Source organism: Phoca vitulina, unplaced genomic scaffold (genome assembly GCF_004348235.1).
Source record: "Phoca vitulina isolate PV1807 unplaced genomic scaffold, GSC_HSeal_1.0 scaffold89, whole genome shotgun sequence".
NCBI lineage: Eukaryota > Metazoa > Chordata > Mammalia > Carnivora > Phocidae > Phoca > Phoca vitulina.
The window spans coordinates 1,216,394-1,232,879 of NW_022589792.1; the positions used below are offsets into that span (position 1 = coordinate 1,216,394).

Consider the following 16,486-nt stretch of genomic DNA (forward strand, 5'->3'; position numbering starts at 1 on the left):
TAAGGGAAGGAATCAAATGTTTCCTCACTAAGCTCCCTGGGAGAACCTAGGACATTCCTGATAGTTGAGACCTCTTCGCTCCACTCTCCCAATACAAATAGTTAATTGGCAGGGCACCTGGGTGGCTGTCATTAAGCGTCTGCCTTCGGCTCAGGTCATGATCCCGGGGTCCTGGGATCCAGCCCCGCACCGGACTCCCTGCTCAGCGGGAAGCCTGCTTCTCCCTCTCCCACTCCCCCTGCTTGTGTTCCCTCTCTCGCTGTCTCTCTCTCTGTCAAATAAATAAATAAAATCTTAAAAAAAAAAAAACCAAATAGTTAATTGGCTTAAGAAGAGATCCAGGCCGTATGTTGCCTTCACACGAATTGTTCAGAAGAGACCAGGTTATATTGAGCCCTTTGCCTAAGAAAATTCCCAAGAACCCCTTTTGTCCTAAATAAAAGGCTGTCTGTGTTATTGAAGCGCATACAAATGACTGGATAGATTTTCACCGATTTGGAAGGCATGTTGGGGATGGTTTGCCTTAAAATAGAACTCCAGGGAGCCCTAAAAGAGAGGTGTCAAGGAGTTAGGTCATTGTCTTCAAGGCAGCCCAATGTGACAAAGTGAGCCCTGTGTGGCTTGCCTCCGGGGAGAAAGATGCCCTACATGTCAAGATGCGATGGGCAGAGATAACGACCTGGTTTCAAATTCAAACTCAAAATCAAAGACTTGAGTACGTTTCGGAAGAGTCCTTTCTGTCCCCGGGTTCGAGACCTCCAGCTGAGAGCCCGGGTGGAAGACGCTAGTTAGTTTGTTCTTTATTTTCATTGGAAAGTTATATGGTTACTTATCAACAAAATGTCCAGGGCAGAGATATCCAGTGGTTTCTATGTACAGGCCCATCCCTGGGGTCCACACCTCCACAGGAGCCTCACCCGTGAGGCCTCAGCTGGCTCCTTCCCAGGCCTCCAGGAACCAACCACAAAGACACAAGAAACAAAAACCCGGCCTGACCTAAGCACCTGCTTTCACCGCAAAGGGAGGTGGCGGCTGCTGGTGTGGGACCCAGGCCTATTCTCAGGGTAGTGGGTGCAGGGGCCTCTCTTCCTGGGAGCCTGCCCTTCATGCACCCCCCCTCCCAGGGAGGCTCTCTTGGACACTCCTGGGACGACTCTGACAGGCTCATGGGTTCCCGCTCTGGCCTTCTTTTCTTTCTAGTTGTCATTTGAACACTGAGGCATCTCAGCCTCCCATCTTGGAGGATAAGCATTTGCTCTGTCGCCTTTTCTTTTTGTCCCTGTTTTTGTACAAAAACAACCATACTCTCGATCAGACCATTTTTTTGCCCAAGAAACTCAAGTGGCTCAACAGGTACAGTTCTGCTGGTCGATCTGCTTCCGGCAGGGCTCCATGGTGACAGCAACACCCACCCCGCTCCGGCCCGATGTCATGTGGGTCACCTCACTCCAGGTGTCTGTGTCTGGGTCGTAACACTCCACACTGTCCAGGAACGTGTGGCCATCATAGCCTCCTGCCGGGAGAGCAGAGGAGACAGTCACCCCCTCTGAGGGGAAAGAAAGAGGGAGAAGGAACCCCAAGGAGCTTTCCTCCTGGGATGTGAGCCCGCCCCCCAAAGATGGGGTTAATCGGTCTTCTCCACCCAGGCCCCTGCCCCCAGGGCCTCACCGAGAACATAGATCCTTCCCTGGTGCACAGTAATCCCCAGGGCACTTCGCCGATGCTTCATGGGAGCTACAAAACTCCACGTTTCTGTCTCCACGTCGTAGCGCTCCACGCTGTTGAGCTGGTCCTGACCATCGTAGCCTCCCGCAGCATAGATACAGTTGTGTAAGACACAGACTCCTAAACACACCGTGCACAGAGTGACTCCAGGGCCTGGCTCTGGGGGCCCCAGGCCCCACCACCCCTCTCCCCTCGCCCCTCTCCCGGGGCGCCCTTCAGAAACAAAGCGGGAAGACAAGAGCTCCCACTGTCAGGATCTAGCTCTCCTGTGCGTGCCCCAGGGTTTAAGACTGGAACGGGAAGCCTCCCAGGTCTTGCCCAGTTTCAAGCCCAGGAGTGGGAGAGGGTTCCTCCACGCTCCCCTCCCGGCAGTCCCCACCCACCTGCCCCACTCCGGATGGTGTTCATGGGTGTGATCATCCGCCACTCATTTCTCTCTGGGTAGTAACACTCGGCTGAGTTGAGGCGGTTTGTTCCATCAAAGCCCCCGACGGCATAGAGCAGACGGTTGAGGACCGCCACTCCCACCCCGATCCTTCGAGTCAGCATTGGGGCCACCAAGTGCCACTCGTCCCGCTCTGGCTCATACCTGCAAGGGCATAAGAACGATGACAACAGCGATCACAGCTGACCTGTGTGGAACACTATGACCTGACATGCTGCTAGTTCCTTCTGCACTTGAACTCTTTACTCCTCATAGCTTTTCTCTGAGGAAACAGGTTCACAGCCATCATCTGCTCAAGGTTACCTGCATGTCTGCTGGACGCTGGTGGTAGCACGACCATACACCACCTGCCAGGCCCTGTACTGCGTGTTGTTAGCTCCCCAAAACCCCACTTAGCCGGTCGGGCAGGTGGTTCTCATCATCTCCCACTTCCCCATCATCTTCAGACGACAAGACAGAAGCACAGAGGGAGGAAATGGCATGTCCTGGGTCACCAAGGAGGTGGGGCTGGGGGTATGACCCAGCCTTCTAGGACACCAGAATCCTAATTCTAACAACCAGGCTACCACCCACGATGGTTTTTTTCAAAGTGTGGTGTCTGTTTAAAATTCCCATTCCCCAGCCTTGCTCCAAACCCACCAATGCCAGATCTCCAGCAGTGGGCCAGGGAGTTTGTTTTAACAAGTTCTCCAGCTGAGAACTGTATCATGGATCACGCTTCTGGAAGAGGAGAAAGCAGAGGACTGGCTGTGCAAAAGTTGGAAGCCAAAACTGCTCAGCCTCTAAACACAGGGTCACCATGCGGTTGTGTCGGTTGTGCACTGCACAAGGGGGCACCTTCCACATAGAAGACCTCAAACATCTGTTTATTATGGCAGTCTGGGGGCAGATGGCAGTGAGGTGTCATGTTGTAATAAAATTAGCGTTTTACAACAACTTCAAACTGAAAGAACTCTTTCCAAATCTGCAGTTGTTATGGGTTTGTGACAGCCCTGTGAGCAATTCCCAGGCCCAGACACATCATCCAACGTCACTGACCATAAATCTCCCATGGATTTAGCTTCACCTGAGGCTTCCACTCCCTGAAGGCAGAGCACAGAGACAGGCACTCAACAACAGGGGGAATCCCCAAATGCCAATGGGTTCGGCCCTTGTTAGCAATGGGAACCTCAGAGCCCACCCCTCCGGGCCCTGCCACTCACCGCTCCACACTGTTGTGGTGGATGCAGCCATGGGAGCCACCAACGGCATAGATGTGCCCATCGATGACCCCAACCCCGATCCGATTGCGTGGTACGCTCATGGGGGCACAGGGCGACCACTGGTTGGTCATGGGGTTATAGCAGTCCAGCGCATTGGAGTCGGTGTTGCCGTCGGGCGAGTTGTTCCGGCCACCCACAGCATACAGCAGCCCGCCCACGACGCAGCCGGCCAGGCCACTGCGAGGGACCTGCAGGTCTGCCAGTCGGAGCCAGGTGCCATCACTGGGGTTGTAGGCCTCCAGGTAGCTGAGCGACTGGCGGAAGTAGCCACCAGCGGTGTAGATGAGCCGGCCGACTTTGGGCGCCCGACAGGGCATCACCTGCGTGGGCTTATGCAAGGTAAGCTCCTGGAAGATCTTGACCAGGTAGTCCTTGCAGCGGGAGTCCGACTGCAAGATCTCGCACTTCTGCAGCTGCATCTGCAGGAAGTGGGGCGTGAGGGAGTGGCAGCGCACGGCGCGGAGTAGCGCCTGCACGTAGAAGCGCCGCTGCTCGCAGTCGTACTTGACCCAGTCGATGCAGGCGTGGAAGACCTCGGACTCGCAGCGCACGTTCAGGTCGTCTCGGCTGATGAGCGTCACCAGCTGGCAATGGGACAGGTTGAAGAACTCCTCTTGCTTGGCCACCTGCGGAGGGCATTACTGTGACAGGCTGACTCCCCTCAACGGCGGTACGATCGCAGACAAGTCACTCAACCTGCCTCTGACAATCTCAGTTTCCTATTTTGTAAAACGGGGATTCAAATAGCATGAACTTCATAGGTTGTGAAGGTTAAATGAGTCAATACTACATGCCAGGCATATAGTGCGGAAGTACTCAGGCGAATGGGCAAAGACACAATGTACTATGTACCTTTTTGTATCATTTTGTGCTTGAACTACAAGATTGTTACCTTTTTTTTTAAACAAAATTACTTTTTCAAAAGGGTAGATTGACTAAAAAAGGAAAAAGTAATAGCCATAGAATATTCTAGAAAAGTGTAGGCTCTAAAAAAAGAAGGCTGAGCTGCAACTTGGCCCACTACTTTCTAACTAGGTGATCTTGGGCAAATATCGGAAACGCTCCGTGCCTTGGTTTTCATCCTCTGTAAAAGAGGGATTATATTAGTAGCTACCTCATAGCTGGGCTACTCCTAGGGTATCCAGGGCCCCAGGCAAGTATTTCTTGTCAGGCACCAGTCTATATAAATAATTTCAGTCACCCGACATCAGCAGGTCACCAACACTCTGGTACCCCAAGCCCACGCAATCCCTTTAAAGAAACACTGTGCAGGCCTGTGGAAAAGCCCTGCTCACAGACCACCTTCCTGGAAGCCATAGGCCCTCGGACTAATGCCAGCGCTCCTCATCTGGTCAACCCCACATGTGGGGTAGAGGGAAAGAGAACATCTACCCCTTAAGGAGAGAAATGGAAACCAGGGCGGTATCTACCTCAGCTGATCCCGGCCACTGCGGGAAGACTTTGAAAAGTTCCAGGAAGGCCCTCTAAAGCACGGGACTCCCTAAGGCGTGGGGCCTGGGGTACAGCCCTGTTGGGCCACACCTTAGGGTGGTACTTCCTCACAGGATAGTTGGGAAAATCCAATGATTTAAAGAATGGAAATCACTTAGAACAGGGGTTGGCCCACAGCAAGTGCTCAACAAACACTTATTATCATCATCATCCCAAGGGCACAACCTCTAGTGGCTGCCACCCAAGAATTTGGGCTCTTCATTGTGATTTTACAAGGAATCTGTTATCTTCTGCTCACAACTTCCTCCACTTAAAAACGAAAATGAAACCAAGAACAGTGTAAGGACAACACTGCGCTGACCAGAGAAAACACGTCTAAGGGTCACATTTGAGGGAGGCAGCATGTCATGGGTGTTTAATAAATATTTGCAGGCTGTCTGAAATATCGGGCCCTCCTTTAGCGCACCCCAGGGTTGAGCTGCTGTCCGTGTTCACTGCACCCTTCCCTACCCTTGGCCCCAGAGAAGCCGGGGAGCCCGAGACAGACCCAGGAAGCTCTCACTTTCCTCAGCTGTTTCCCAGAGTCACCCCAGATGTGTAGACTAGGACCCCAGAACCCCATTTTTCTCCAGCTCCTTGATCGGACCCTTCACATCTCTTTTTTTTTTTTTTTAATATTTTTATTTATTTATTTGAGAGAGAGAATGAGAGAGAGAGAGCATGAGAGGGGGGAGGGTCAGAGGGAGAAGCAGACTCCCTGCCGAGCAGGGAGCCCGATGTGGGACTCGATCCTGGGACTCCAGGATCATGACCTGAGCCGAAGGCAGTTGCTTAACCAACTGAGCCACCCAGGCGTCCCAGATCGGACCCTTCACATCTCAAGGGAAGACAGCGATGTCCAACCATCTGTCCCTGGTCCTTCCGATCCCGCCCCCAGGCCCTGGCTCCATGTCTCCTCCCGGCACTCACCTCTCCGAAGTGCATATAGATGTATTCGCGGGCACGCTGATGCAGCTCGGCGCAGCCGATCTGTTCGGCGAAGTTGGCAATGCCAATGGCGTTGCTGGGGTCCAGCTGCTGCACGAGGAAGTCGCTGCAGGCGCGGACGACGCTGTCGATCTGGTACATGACGGCGCCATTCATCACGTGGAGCACACACTTCTCCCCCATGGAGATGGAGGCCGTGTAGGCAAACTCAATGAGGCGCTCCATGACCTTGGGGTGGATGCCCTCAATGGACACCACCTCCATGCCCTGCTCCCGCAGCCCATTGGTGAACATGGCCTTGAAGACGGGGCTAGATGAGGCCAGCACCACCTTGTGAGCCATGAACTGGGCGGCTGGCGCGTCCTCATATTTGACCTGCAGTGTGACATCACAGAGCTGCTGGCTGAGCCGCAGCTCGTTCATGATGCCAAAGGCCTGCTTGGTGTGGTCCTCCAGCGTGTAGCTGAAGGTGCGGTTGCCGTGCTGGGAGGGCGTCACCTCGGCTTTGCACTCGGTGGAGGCGTACATCACCGTGTCCCCTGCCCCCTCAGGGCGCTGTGACCTCAGGGGAAGGAATCGCGTGCGGGCCCCAGCCCCGCTAAGCCTGGGTTCCGGCTGCATGGGGTTCCAGGTGACAAGGGACAACACCACCACTGGCACTCAGAGGCCTGGAGGAGGGAGAGCACAGGGCTGGGGGCAGGGCCTGGGGGCAGGCCTCCTCTTTTTTAAGATAAAGTGACTCCTAGACCAGTTTTCCTTCCCAAGCCCAGATGAAGCAATGTCCATTTGTGCTCACTAACTGCCACATGGCCTCAGAGCCCAAGAGTCCATCTTAAAACACAGGTCGGATGATGTCCCTCCCTTGCTCAGAATCCCCCTACGGCACAAAGAGTAAAACCAAACTCTGCAATGTCCTACTAAGCCGTACACAGTCAGCCTCTGTCCACCTCTTTCCTTTGCTCACTCTGTTCCAGCTAGCTGGTGGCCCTTCCCTTCCTAGATAGAGCATGTCTAGCTCATTCTTTCATTTACCTCACCAACGTTTATTGAGTATCTACTGTGTGCCAGGCACTGTTCTGGGCACTGGAGACACAGCAGTGGAGAAAGGCAGACATAAACTGTGCCCCCCTGGAGATGACACCTGGGGAGAGATGGGCCATAAGTAAAATAAGCAAGACTTGAGTAGAAATTGCGGTTGTGAAGAAAAGGATAACAGCGTTGGGATAGTGTGACTTGGGGCAGTTAGTTTAAATCCGGTAGTCCAGGGCTCTGTTAGAGCTGACACAAGAAGGATGTACATGTGAAAGGGGTTTTCCAGGCAGAGGGAATGGCAAGTGCAAAGGCTCAGAGGCAGAATGAGAGAGACAATCTGGAGAATCAGGGAGGAGTATAATGAGAAATACTACTAAAGGGCAGGTTTCCATGAAACCTGTAGAGTCCAGAGGGCCAGGGCATGAGCTGTGTTTTGAAAGATCCGGCTGGGAGAAGAGGGGGATCTGCAAGAGGCTCCCCAGGTTGGCCATTTATCTTTCCCGGACTCAGAGCAGAGTCATCTCCTCCCTGTTTTATTTCCGCCACAGCACTTGTCAGAAACCGAAATGAGCTCCGTGGCTTGCGTGTTGAAGGATGGCCCATGCCTCTGGTCCTCAGCCCCAGGGCTTACGAAGGCAGGGAGCCCCGTGTAGGTCAGGGCTGTGCCCACCCTCGCATGTGCTCCCCCACGTCCCGCCTGGGGCCTAGCTCAGGGGTCAGTAAGCGAGTGGCTGGCCGGCTGCCCACTCCCCCGTGCCTGCCGGAGCACCCTCCTCCACCGGGCCCGGGGCGCCGCTTGGCCGCCTCTCGCCGGCTGAGGCCCCTGTCCTGCTTCTTGGTCTTTGGCCAGTCGGTCAACGGCGCCCCTTGGACACTGGGCACTTCCCCCCTCCCACCCACGAAGCGATAAGCGGGGGACTGCGCATGTCCTGCCTGAGCCGCCACCAAGGCCTGGAGAAGGGAGGAAGTGACCCCTGCCGCGCGGCCTTTCCACTGCCAACCCCAAGGCGCCGACCGAGCTCCCCAGCGCGCCGGGCTCCCGGGCCCTCGGTCCGAGGGGCACTCCCTGGGCCTCTCGCCCGGCTTGCGTAGCTCCCGGGCCACCTCTCGAGTCGCGCCGTCCAACAAAAGCCTAGGACTCGAGCCGCGCCCTCCTGGCCCTCCGCGAGGCCGCGGGACCCCCAGGGCGACCGGACCCGCGGCGCCCCGTTCCCCGACCCCCGGGGCACTCCCGGCCCGCCGTTCGCACGGCCCCGGCGCAGGGCGCCTCACTCACCCCGCCATGGCCGCGCTCGAGCTCCGCCTCCGTCGCCCAGGCCCGGGCGCCTCCATCGCTGCGCGCCGGGGGGGAGGCGCGGAGCGCGCGCAGGTCACCATGACTAAGCAGAGCCGGGCGCCGGCCGTGTCAGAATAAAAGTCCCCGCGGCCCCGGGCCTCCGGCGGCGGGGAGGGCAGAGGGGCCGCTCCCCCCGCCCCCGCCCCCGCCGCCAGTCACCGAGCTGCGCAGCCCCAGCGCGGCGACCACTCCGCCCGTCAGCGCTGCGCGGCGCACCCAGCCGCGTGGTCGGAGCCGCGGGGAATCAGAGCCTCGGGTTCGAGGCCCGGCGCGCCCCTGCCTGCGCTGGAGATCGGTGGACAGCCCTACCGGCCGGCGCGCTCACCTCGGCCCCCGCGTAGCCTCGTAGCTCTTGCCGCGGGGTGGGGGTGCCCGGGGCACCGAGGCGGCTCCCGGCACAGTGGTGCCACCCGCGCGCAGAGCTTCCGGGAAACCCGAGGGTCCGCGGCCCGGCCGGGGCGGCTCCCGCTTAACTTTCGTTATGGGGCGCCCGCGGGCGCGTCCGCAGTCGGGGGACCTTGGCTCTGGGGGCGGCAAGGCCTGCGGGGTCTTGGACGTCGGGTGGGGGGCGGCCTCGGGTCCGCCGGGAAGGAGGCAGGGAGAGGGCGGAGAAGCGCGGTAGGGAAGGAGCCGGGATTCCCCGCCCTTCCCGCAGGTGCCCGGTGCCCCTGGGCAAGGAGCGGGCGAGGGCGCAAGGCCGGGGGGTGGGGGTGGAGGGGGCGGCCCGGTCTGTCCCCACTTCGCACTGTCTCTTCCATCCGCCCAATTTCGTCATCTCGGCGCGTGCCTCCTCTCCCCCACGCGCTCTTCTCCTTTTTTTTTTTTTTTTTTTAATTTTATTTATTTGTCAGAGAGAGAGCGCGCGCACAAGCAGGGAGGGCGGCAGGCAGAGGGAGAAGCAGGCTCTCCGCTGAGCAGGGAGCCCAATGTGGGACTCGATCCTGGGACCCTGGGATAATGACCTGAGCCGAAGGCAGGCGCTGAACTGTCTGAGCCACCCAGGCGTCCCCCGCTCTTCTCCCTTTAACCCCACACAGCTTAGGCCTCATGGTCCAGTGGTCGCAGGATCCTGCTTGAATTATTTACCTATTTGGCTTTTCCTTGTCTTTATTTTTTAGTTACCTCCAATCTAGAGGCGCGTGAAGCTGGCCTACAGGGGTCTGAAGCCTGGCTCTGCCACTTTCTAGCTCTTCAGGGATAGGTCCATAACTCAACCTGTTTACACTTCAATTTCCTCCCTGGAAAATGGTAATAATACTAGCACCTACCTGCTAGGTCGTCCGGAGGACGAAATGCAAATGCTAGTGCCCAATAGATAGGAACAATTGTTATTTTTCATGGCAAGGGATACTGATTTGCCATTTATGCTGATTATGATATGAAGTTCATTTTTATTTTTTTTTAATATTTATTCATTTGTGACACAGAGATACAGAGAGAGAGCATGAGCAGGGAGAGAAACAGACTCCCCGCTGAGCCAGGAGCCCGAAGCGGGGCTTGATCCCAGGACCCTGGAATCATGACCCGAGCCGAAGGCAGACGCTCAACCATCTGAGCCACCCAGGCGCCCCTGAAGTTCATTTTTAAATGTACTTATTTTTAAAAGAGCCCATCTAAGCCAAACTATGGGAGCAGCCTAAGTGTCCATCCATAGATGAATGGATAAAGAAGATGTGGTATATATTTATATTATTCAGCCATAAAAAAGAATGAAATCTTGCCATGTACAACAACATGGATAGAGCTAGGGGGTATAATGCTAAGCAAAATAAGCCAGTCAGAGAAAGATGGATACCATATGATTTCACTCATATGTGGAATTTAAGAAACAAAGGATGGGGCTCCTGGGTGGCTCAGTTGGTTAAGCATCTGACTCTTGATTTTGGTTCAGGTCAAGATCTCAGGGTTGTGAGATAAGCCCCACAATGGCCTCCATGCTGGACGAGGAGCCTGCTTAAGATTCTTTCTCCCTCTACCTCTGCCCCACCCCCCACTTAAAAAATAAAAAGGAGGGGCGCCTGGGTGGCTCAGTCGTTAAGCGTCTGCCTTCGGCTCAGGTCATGATCCCAGGGTCCTGGGATCGAGCCCCACATCAGGCTCCCTGCTCCACAGGAGGCCTGCTTCTCCCTCTCCCACTCCCCCTGTTTGTGTTTCCTCTCTCGCTGTGTCTCTCTCTGTCAAATAAATAAATAAAATATTAAAAAAATAAAAAATAAAAAGGAAAAAGAGAGAGACAACCCAAAAACAGACTCTCAACTATAGAGAACAAAGTGGTGGTTACCAGAGAGGAAGTGGGTGGGGGGATGGGTGGACTAGGTGAATGGGATTAAGAGTCAGTCTATCACGATGAGGATTGAGTAATGTATAGACTTACTGAATCACTATATTGGACACCTGAAACTAATACAACACTGTATGGTAACTACACTGGAATCAAAGTTTATTTTTTTAAGATTAAGGATCCTGAGCCAAGGCAGATGCTTAACCGTCTGAGCCACCGAGGCACCCCTCAAAATAAAAATGAAAAAAAAATTTTTTTACAGCGCCTGGGTGGCTCAGTCGGTCAAGCGTCTGCCCTCAGCTCAGGTCATGATCCCAGGGTCCTGGGATCGAGTTCCGCATCGGGCTCCCTGCTGAGCGGAGAGCCTGCTTCTCACTCTTCCTCTGCTGTTCCCCTTGCTTGTGCTCTCTCACTCTCTCTGTCAAATAAATAAATAAAATCTTTAAAAAAAAATTTTTTTTTAGAGAGAGCATGAGCAGGGGAGCAGGGGAGGGTCAGAGGGAGAGATCGAGAATCTTAACCAGGCTCCACACTCAGCAAAGAGGCCAGTGCGGGGCTGGATCTCATGACCCTGAGATCATGACCTGAGCCGAAATCAAGAGTTGGAAGCTTAACCAACTGAGCCACCCAGGCACCCCTAAAATTGTTTTTTTAAGAAAGACTATGTATCTTTGAAGAGACAATCAAGGATACGACGCTTTCAGTTTTCTAATAAAATGGCTTCATAAAAATTTAAAAATTTTAAAAAAAGTATCTCATAGGAATAATTCTTGCCATATGTGATATACATTCATTCCTGAAAAGCTAGATGATAAACTGACCCAAATTTCAGCTGTACTTGGGAAGTCTGTTTCCTAAAGATACTCTATATTAAATCTTCTTTAAAAGAAAAAAAGAGTCCATCTAAACGAAAACTAGGCGAATAATCGAAGGAAATGCCAGGCTAAAAAGATGTTGGTCTAAGAAAAGATTCTGCCAGCCTTAGGAGTGAATTTTAAAAAGATTCAACATCCCTGCTCAAGTCTAGGATTAAATCCAAGCCAGAGGGTGGAAGGGGGTGTTGCGTGAAGCTGCAGTTCTGGGCTGCTCCAGAAGGGGCGCCAGAGCATAGTCAGCGAATAGGCAGTGGCCCGGGCTCCGCGGAAACCAGCACCTTCCTAGAATGTGTCTGAAGCAATCTCTCCTATCTCAAAATCAAACCTACAGGCCCTGTGACCCAGTGATACCACTTGTAGAGATTCATCCAAGGTACACTTGTACACGTGCAGGAGGATGTATGTACACGGATGTTTATTGCAGTACTGTGTATAAAGGCAAAGGATTGGACTCAACCCACGTGGCCCTCCATAGGATCCTGTTGTAATTAATTCCTTTCCATCCTGTGAAATAGTATAGAGCCAGTGAAAGAGATTAAGACATTTGCCTTATGGATGTTTATCTTGATTAAAAAAAATTTTTTTTTAGTGCTATGGATTGAATTGTCCCACACCCCCCCCCCCCCCCCGCACAAGAACTATATGTTGAATCCCTAACCCCAACACGATGGTCTTTGGAGATGGGGCTTTGGGGAGGATGAGGCCATTCAAGGTGTGGCCCCATGATGGGCTTAGAGCCCTTGTAAGAAGAGACACCAGAGAGCTTCTTGATTTCTCTATACCACGAGAGGACACAGCAGGAAGGTAGCCATCTGCAAGCCACGAAGAGAGTCCTCACTAGCACCAGATAATGCTGGTGCGCTCATCTTGGACTTCCAACCCCCAGAACAGTGAGAAATAAATTTCTGCTGTTTCAACTGCACAGGTAATGATATTTGTTATGGCAGCCTGAGCCAACTAAGACAGTAAGACAGTACAAAATCTGTGGGTGTGCAACAATTCCAAGATATACTATTAAGTGAAAAAGCAAGATGCAAAGCAGTGCTAAAGTTGTATAAAAAAAAGAAGTTTTTTGTTTGTTTTGTTGTTGTTGTTTTTAAGAGAGAGGTGTTTACCTGTCAGCTCATTTATCCACAGAATAGCTCCCCCTCCAGAGGAGCAGACATGAGGCCTGTGCCTCTTAGGGCCTGGGAGCCCGGCAGTCTGGGTTAGTATCCTGGCTCAGACACTAGGCAAGGTACTCACCGCTTGGAGGTTCTTCATCTGTCAAATCGGGGTGAGGAAACCACCTTCCAAAGTTGCAGTAAGGGTGAGGAAAAGGTGTGTCCTGGGCCTACCACCGTGGGGATGACTAGCCAGACACAGTAAGCTGTAATTGTTCTAATTATTTTATTATATGTTTTACTTTTTTATGAAGGATCTGACACCACACTCAAAGAAATCTTTTTCAGATAGGAATTGGCTGTCTCTCACAGTCAAATTTTAGTTTAGGGTGCCGTGTTTTTGGCATTCTCTCCTCTAAACTTGATTCATTTCTTTCTCTCACGCCCACACTGAATTCCTCAGTAATTCCCACCTGCTGTCTCCAAAATCTATTCAGAATCCACATAGTCTGAGGCCCCATCCTTGCTCTCCTGGGCTAGTGCAGGCACTTTCACCTTGTTCTAGCTTTGACCTTCACCCTTACAGATGTTCACCCTCTGTGAACATCTCAAGCAAATCAAGTCTGTCCTCCGCCTCCCACTTCACTCAGAGAAAAAGCAAAGTGCTGGACGGGGCCCACAAGGCTCTGCCCACTCTGCCCCAGCATTTTCCTGCCTTTGTTTCCTCCCACCACCCCCCTCCATTGTTGCTCCAGCCGCAAAGGGGATCTTTGCTTTTCCGAGAAAACACAGGCATGTTCCAGCCTCAGGACCTTTGCACTGCTGTTCCTTCACCCTGCAAAGCTCTTCTTTCAAATGTTCCCAGGGCAATGACGTCTCAGCTTACATCGTATGTCACCACTTCTGCAGAGAAGCATCCCCTGACCACCACCGCATCACTGTATTGTAGCTGGAATCATATCCGTGATGTCTTCACCCTGTTAGTGCCTGTGTCCCCCATCAGAATGTCAATGTCACAAGGGCCGTGATTTTTGTCTGTTTCATTTACTGCTGTGGGGCTTAGCACAAATAAAACGCGTTTCCCTTGGTCTCTTCTGCCGCCACCATCTTCAACTGCTTTTCCTACAAATTCCCTTATTTAAAAAGAAAAAGTCTGCAAAACAGCTCTCGGGGAGGGTACTGGCAGGCCAAAGGGCGTCAGTCCGCGGCCGGAGCGGGTACCAGGGTCCGGGCGGCTGTGGGCGCCCCAGGGCCGCCAGCCGAGCCGCTAGTGTCCAGCCCGTCCCGCTGGGGTGACGAGCGCTCGGAGCGGCTGGAGCTGCCGTCCAAGCCGGGGGGCAGCCAGCGGTTCAGGCCTCCCGAAGCCCCAGCGGGGCTCCCGGACCCCTGGGAGGCGTCCTGCCCTCTGTGGCAGGGGCGGCGGCCGCAGCAGACCAGGCGCAGGAGAGCGAAGCGCAGGTCGCGGTTGGTGAGCGTGTAAATGATGGGGTTCAGAAGCGAGTTGGCCATGGCCAGGCCCAGGAAGGGGTCCGCCTGCAAGAGCACGGGGCAGGCGCGCGCGGGGCACGCCACGTCGAGCAAGAGCAGCAGGAAGAGGGGGCCCCAACACACCACGAAGGCCAGGAGCACCACGCTGAGCGTGCGCAAGAGCGCCAGCGAGCGCGGCGTGCGGCGGGCCCGGCTGGAGGCGCCCCCGGCAGCCCCGGGCCGCTCCCGCAGGCGCCGCGCGTTGGCACGCACCTGGCAGTAGATGTGCGCGTAGAGCGCGCAGATGGCGGCCAGGATGCCGAGGAAGGCGAGCACGCAGAAGAGCACGTAGGCCTTGGCGTAGAGCGGCAGGACCGTGGAGCAGGTGTCCAGGCGGCCCAGACAATTCCAGCCGAGCGCCGGCAGTAGTCCGAGGAGCAGCGACACGCCCCAGGCGGCAGCCGCCATTGCCAGCGTGCGTCCCCGACGCGCGGCGGGCGCGGGTCCTCGGCGGGCCATGGTGAGGCGGCGCTCGAGCGCGATGGCCAGGAGGCTCAGCACGGACGCGGCGAGCGCCACGAAGACGCCACCTTCACGGGCGAACCAGAGCGCGGGCGACAGGCGCAGCGTGAGGGGCCCCGACAGCAGGATGTTGGCGGCGTAGGCCGCGCCCGCCAGCAGGTCGGACAGCGTCAGGCTGCCCAGGAGCAGGAACATGGGCGCGTGGAAGCGCGGGTGGCGCCCAAGCACGAACAGCACGGCCAAGTTCTCGAGCACGATGAGGGCGCACACCGCCAGGCACACGACGGCGTCGGCACGCAGCCCCGCGCCGGGCTGGTAGCGTGCACCGCGGAGCTTGCCAGTGTAGTTGTAATGCAAGACGATGACCTCGCTCACCGGCGCCGGCCGCAGCAGCCTCGGCTCCATGGGCCGCTTGCCCCAGGGCTGCGGAGAGGTAAGGTGTAGTAAAAGGCCTGAGGAGGCGGGCACGGTGGGGCGGGGCCTCGCAGCCCTGGGAAAGGGGCCCTCACCCCCTACCCGCCACTCCACACTTACCCCGGGGCCCAAAGGGAGTTAGGGATGGAAAGGAGGTGGCCATGGAGACAGGCCGACCCAAAGAGACGCAAATAATATCACGAGGGGACATGGTGACAGAGTCCCCCAGGAAAGGGACACGCATAAGTTCACACATCATCAGGGCTATCCAGGGGCAGATTCAATCATAAGCAGACAGGGACGCACACACGAATACAGTGACACGCTGCCAAGAAATGTACACCCAGTCACAAATTAGAGCAAAAATACACAGTCACACCCCATGAGGGAAACCAGAAAATGTATTCACACTTGAGCAGAGCGACATAGACAGAGACACACAGCGACCCAAATTCAGCCACAGAGAGGGTCAAGCCCAGTCGTTACAGGCCAGTTTCACAACCTCCACCCACAGCCAGCCTGGAGCCCGGAACCTCACAATCTCCGTCCCGCGCTGCTCGCAGGGCTTTGTGTGCTGCACGCACTCCTTCATCCACCGCAAAAACCCCGTGAGAAAGCTGTCTGTCCTCCCATTTTACAGAGGCAGAGCCTGAGGGCAACAGACAGGATCCAGAAGGCACAGACAGGCTTTTGCAGAGGGGCTACACGTGTCATTAGAGTGTAATAATACTTCCCGCCCAAGACTTCACCCTCTAATCTCCTCGACAGCCTTCCCCTTAGTCCCAGTTTACAGACTGGAAGCTGTGACTCAAAAGTTCCTCGCATAAGAAGCGGACGGGAAGGTTCTCGTGTTTCAACACAAATACAGTTACTCAGAAATGGTTACACAGTCGCGCGAGTCCCACTTAATAGATGAGAAAATCGAGGCTTGGGAAGGGAAACGGACTTATTTGCCCAGGGCAGGAACAAATGCATCCCGGGCGGCATCGGTTGCACTCAGGGAACCTTGCGCAAACACAGCCCCAGGGAGTCACGGACTCAGCCACGCTGCGGGGAGGGAGACATCAGATGCATGCAGACACGGGTGACGCTCTGATGGGGACACCGAGCAGAGGCTCACAGCCTCTGCATCTCCCGCCTCGCCTCGGATTTCCTGGAAACAGGACTGAAGGAGCGAAGCTTGCAGTGTAGCCAGGAGAGGGCGAGGCCGGGGGAGTCCAGGCGCCCCTACCCCGATCCCCGCCCCCCCTCCCCGCATCCATCCCGGAAGTTGCCGCTTTCCCCCCCCCCCCCCCCCCCCCCGCCCCCATAGACCTCCGGGGAAATCCAAACAAGGGGACCGGGGCTGCGGTCGGGGCAACCCCCTGCGGGCCGGGCTGAGCCCCGCGCACCTGGAGACCCAGGGCAGTGCACTCACCCGTGCGCCCTGGTCGTGCGCCCCCGGCAGTCGCGCGGCCACGAGCAGAGTGAGCGGACGCGGCTCGGGGGGCGGGGCTGGAGCTGGCCCGCGAGGGGGAGGGCCCACAACGCGGACCTCTGGCGGTCGCCAGCAGTCGCCCCCTCCCCTTGGGGCCCGGGCACCCAG

At 55.5% G+C, this 16,486-nt stretch overlaps 2 protein-coding genes across 3 annotated transcripts; both read right to left on the reverse strand.

The window, feature by feature from the left end:
* Window positions 1-787: 787 nt before the first annotated feature.
* Window positions 788-8,933, reverse strand: KEAP1 (kelch like ECH associated protein 1). Of its 2 annotated transcripts, none has more exons than XM_032396052.1 (6): window positions 8,565-8,933; window positions 5,854-6,539; window positions 3,373-4,058; window positions 2,109-2,314; window positions 1,669-1,845; window positions 788-1,513 (listed from the first exon to the last, which is right to left on the reverse strand). In XM_032396052.1, exons 2-6 carry the CDS (start codon window positions 6,490-6,492, stop codon window positions 1,347-1,349), a joined length of 1,875 nt encoding a protein of 624 aa, XP_032251943.1. In that variant the 5' UTR covers window positions 6,493-6,539; window positions 8,565-8,933; the 3' UTR covers window positions 788-1,346. The 2 variants fall into 2 exon arrangements, with proteins under 2 accessions (XP_032251943.1, XP_032251942.1); XM_032396051.1 differs by lacking the exon at window positions 8,565-8,933 and adding an exon at window positions 8,180-8,436.
* A 3,888-nt stretch (window positions 8,934-12,821) lies between these two features.
* Window positions 12,822-16,382, reverse strand: S1PR5 (sphingosine-1-phosphate receptor 5). Its single transcript, XM_032396047.1, has 2 exons — window positions 16,319-16,382; window positions 12,822-14,910 (listed from the first exon to the last, which is right to left on the reverse strand). Exon 2 carries the CDS (start codon window positions 14,890-14,892, stop codon window positions 13,696-13,698), a length of 1,197 nt encoding a protein of 398 aa, XP_032251938.1. The 5' UTR covers window positions 14,893-14,910; window positions 16,319-16,382; the 3' UTR covers window positions 12,822-13,695.
* Between the last annotated feature and the right edge of the window lie 104 nt (window positions 16,383-16,486).

Coding starts and splice junctions, on each gene's coding strand:
- KEAP1 (XM_032396052.1), bottom strand. CDS start 6,492: ATGCAGCCGGAACCCAGGCTTAGCGGGGCTGGGGCCCGCACGCGATTC. Junction 4,059..5,853: donor TCTATATGCACTTCGGAGAG/GTGAGTGCCGGG, acceptor TGCCCTCCGCAG/GTGGCCAAGCAAGAGGAGTT. Junction 2,315..3,372: donor CACCACAACAGTGTGGAGCG/GTGAGTGGCAGG, acceptor ATGCCCTTGCAG/GTATGAGCCAGAGCGGGACG.
- S1PR5 (XM_032396047.1), bottom strand. CDS start 14,892: ATGGAGCCGAGGCTGCTGCGGCCGGCGCCGGTGAGCGAGGTCATCGTC.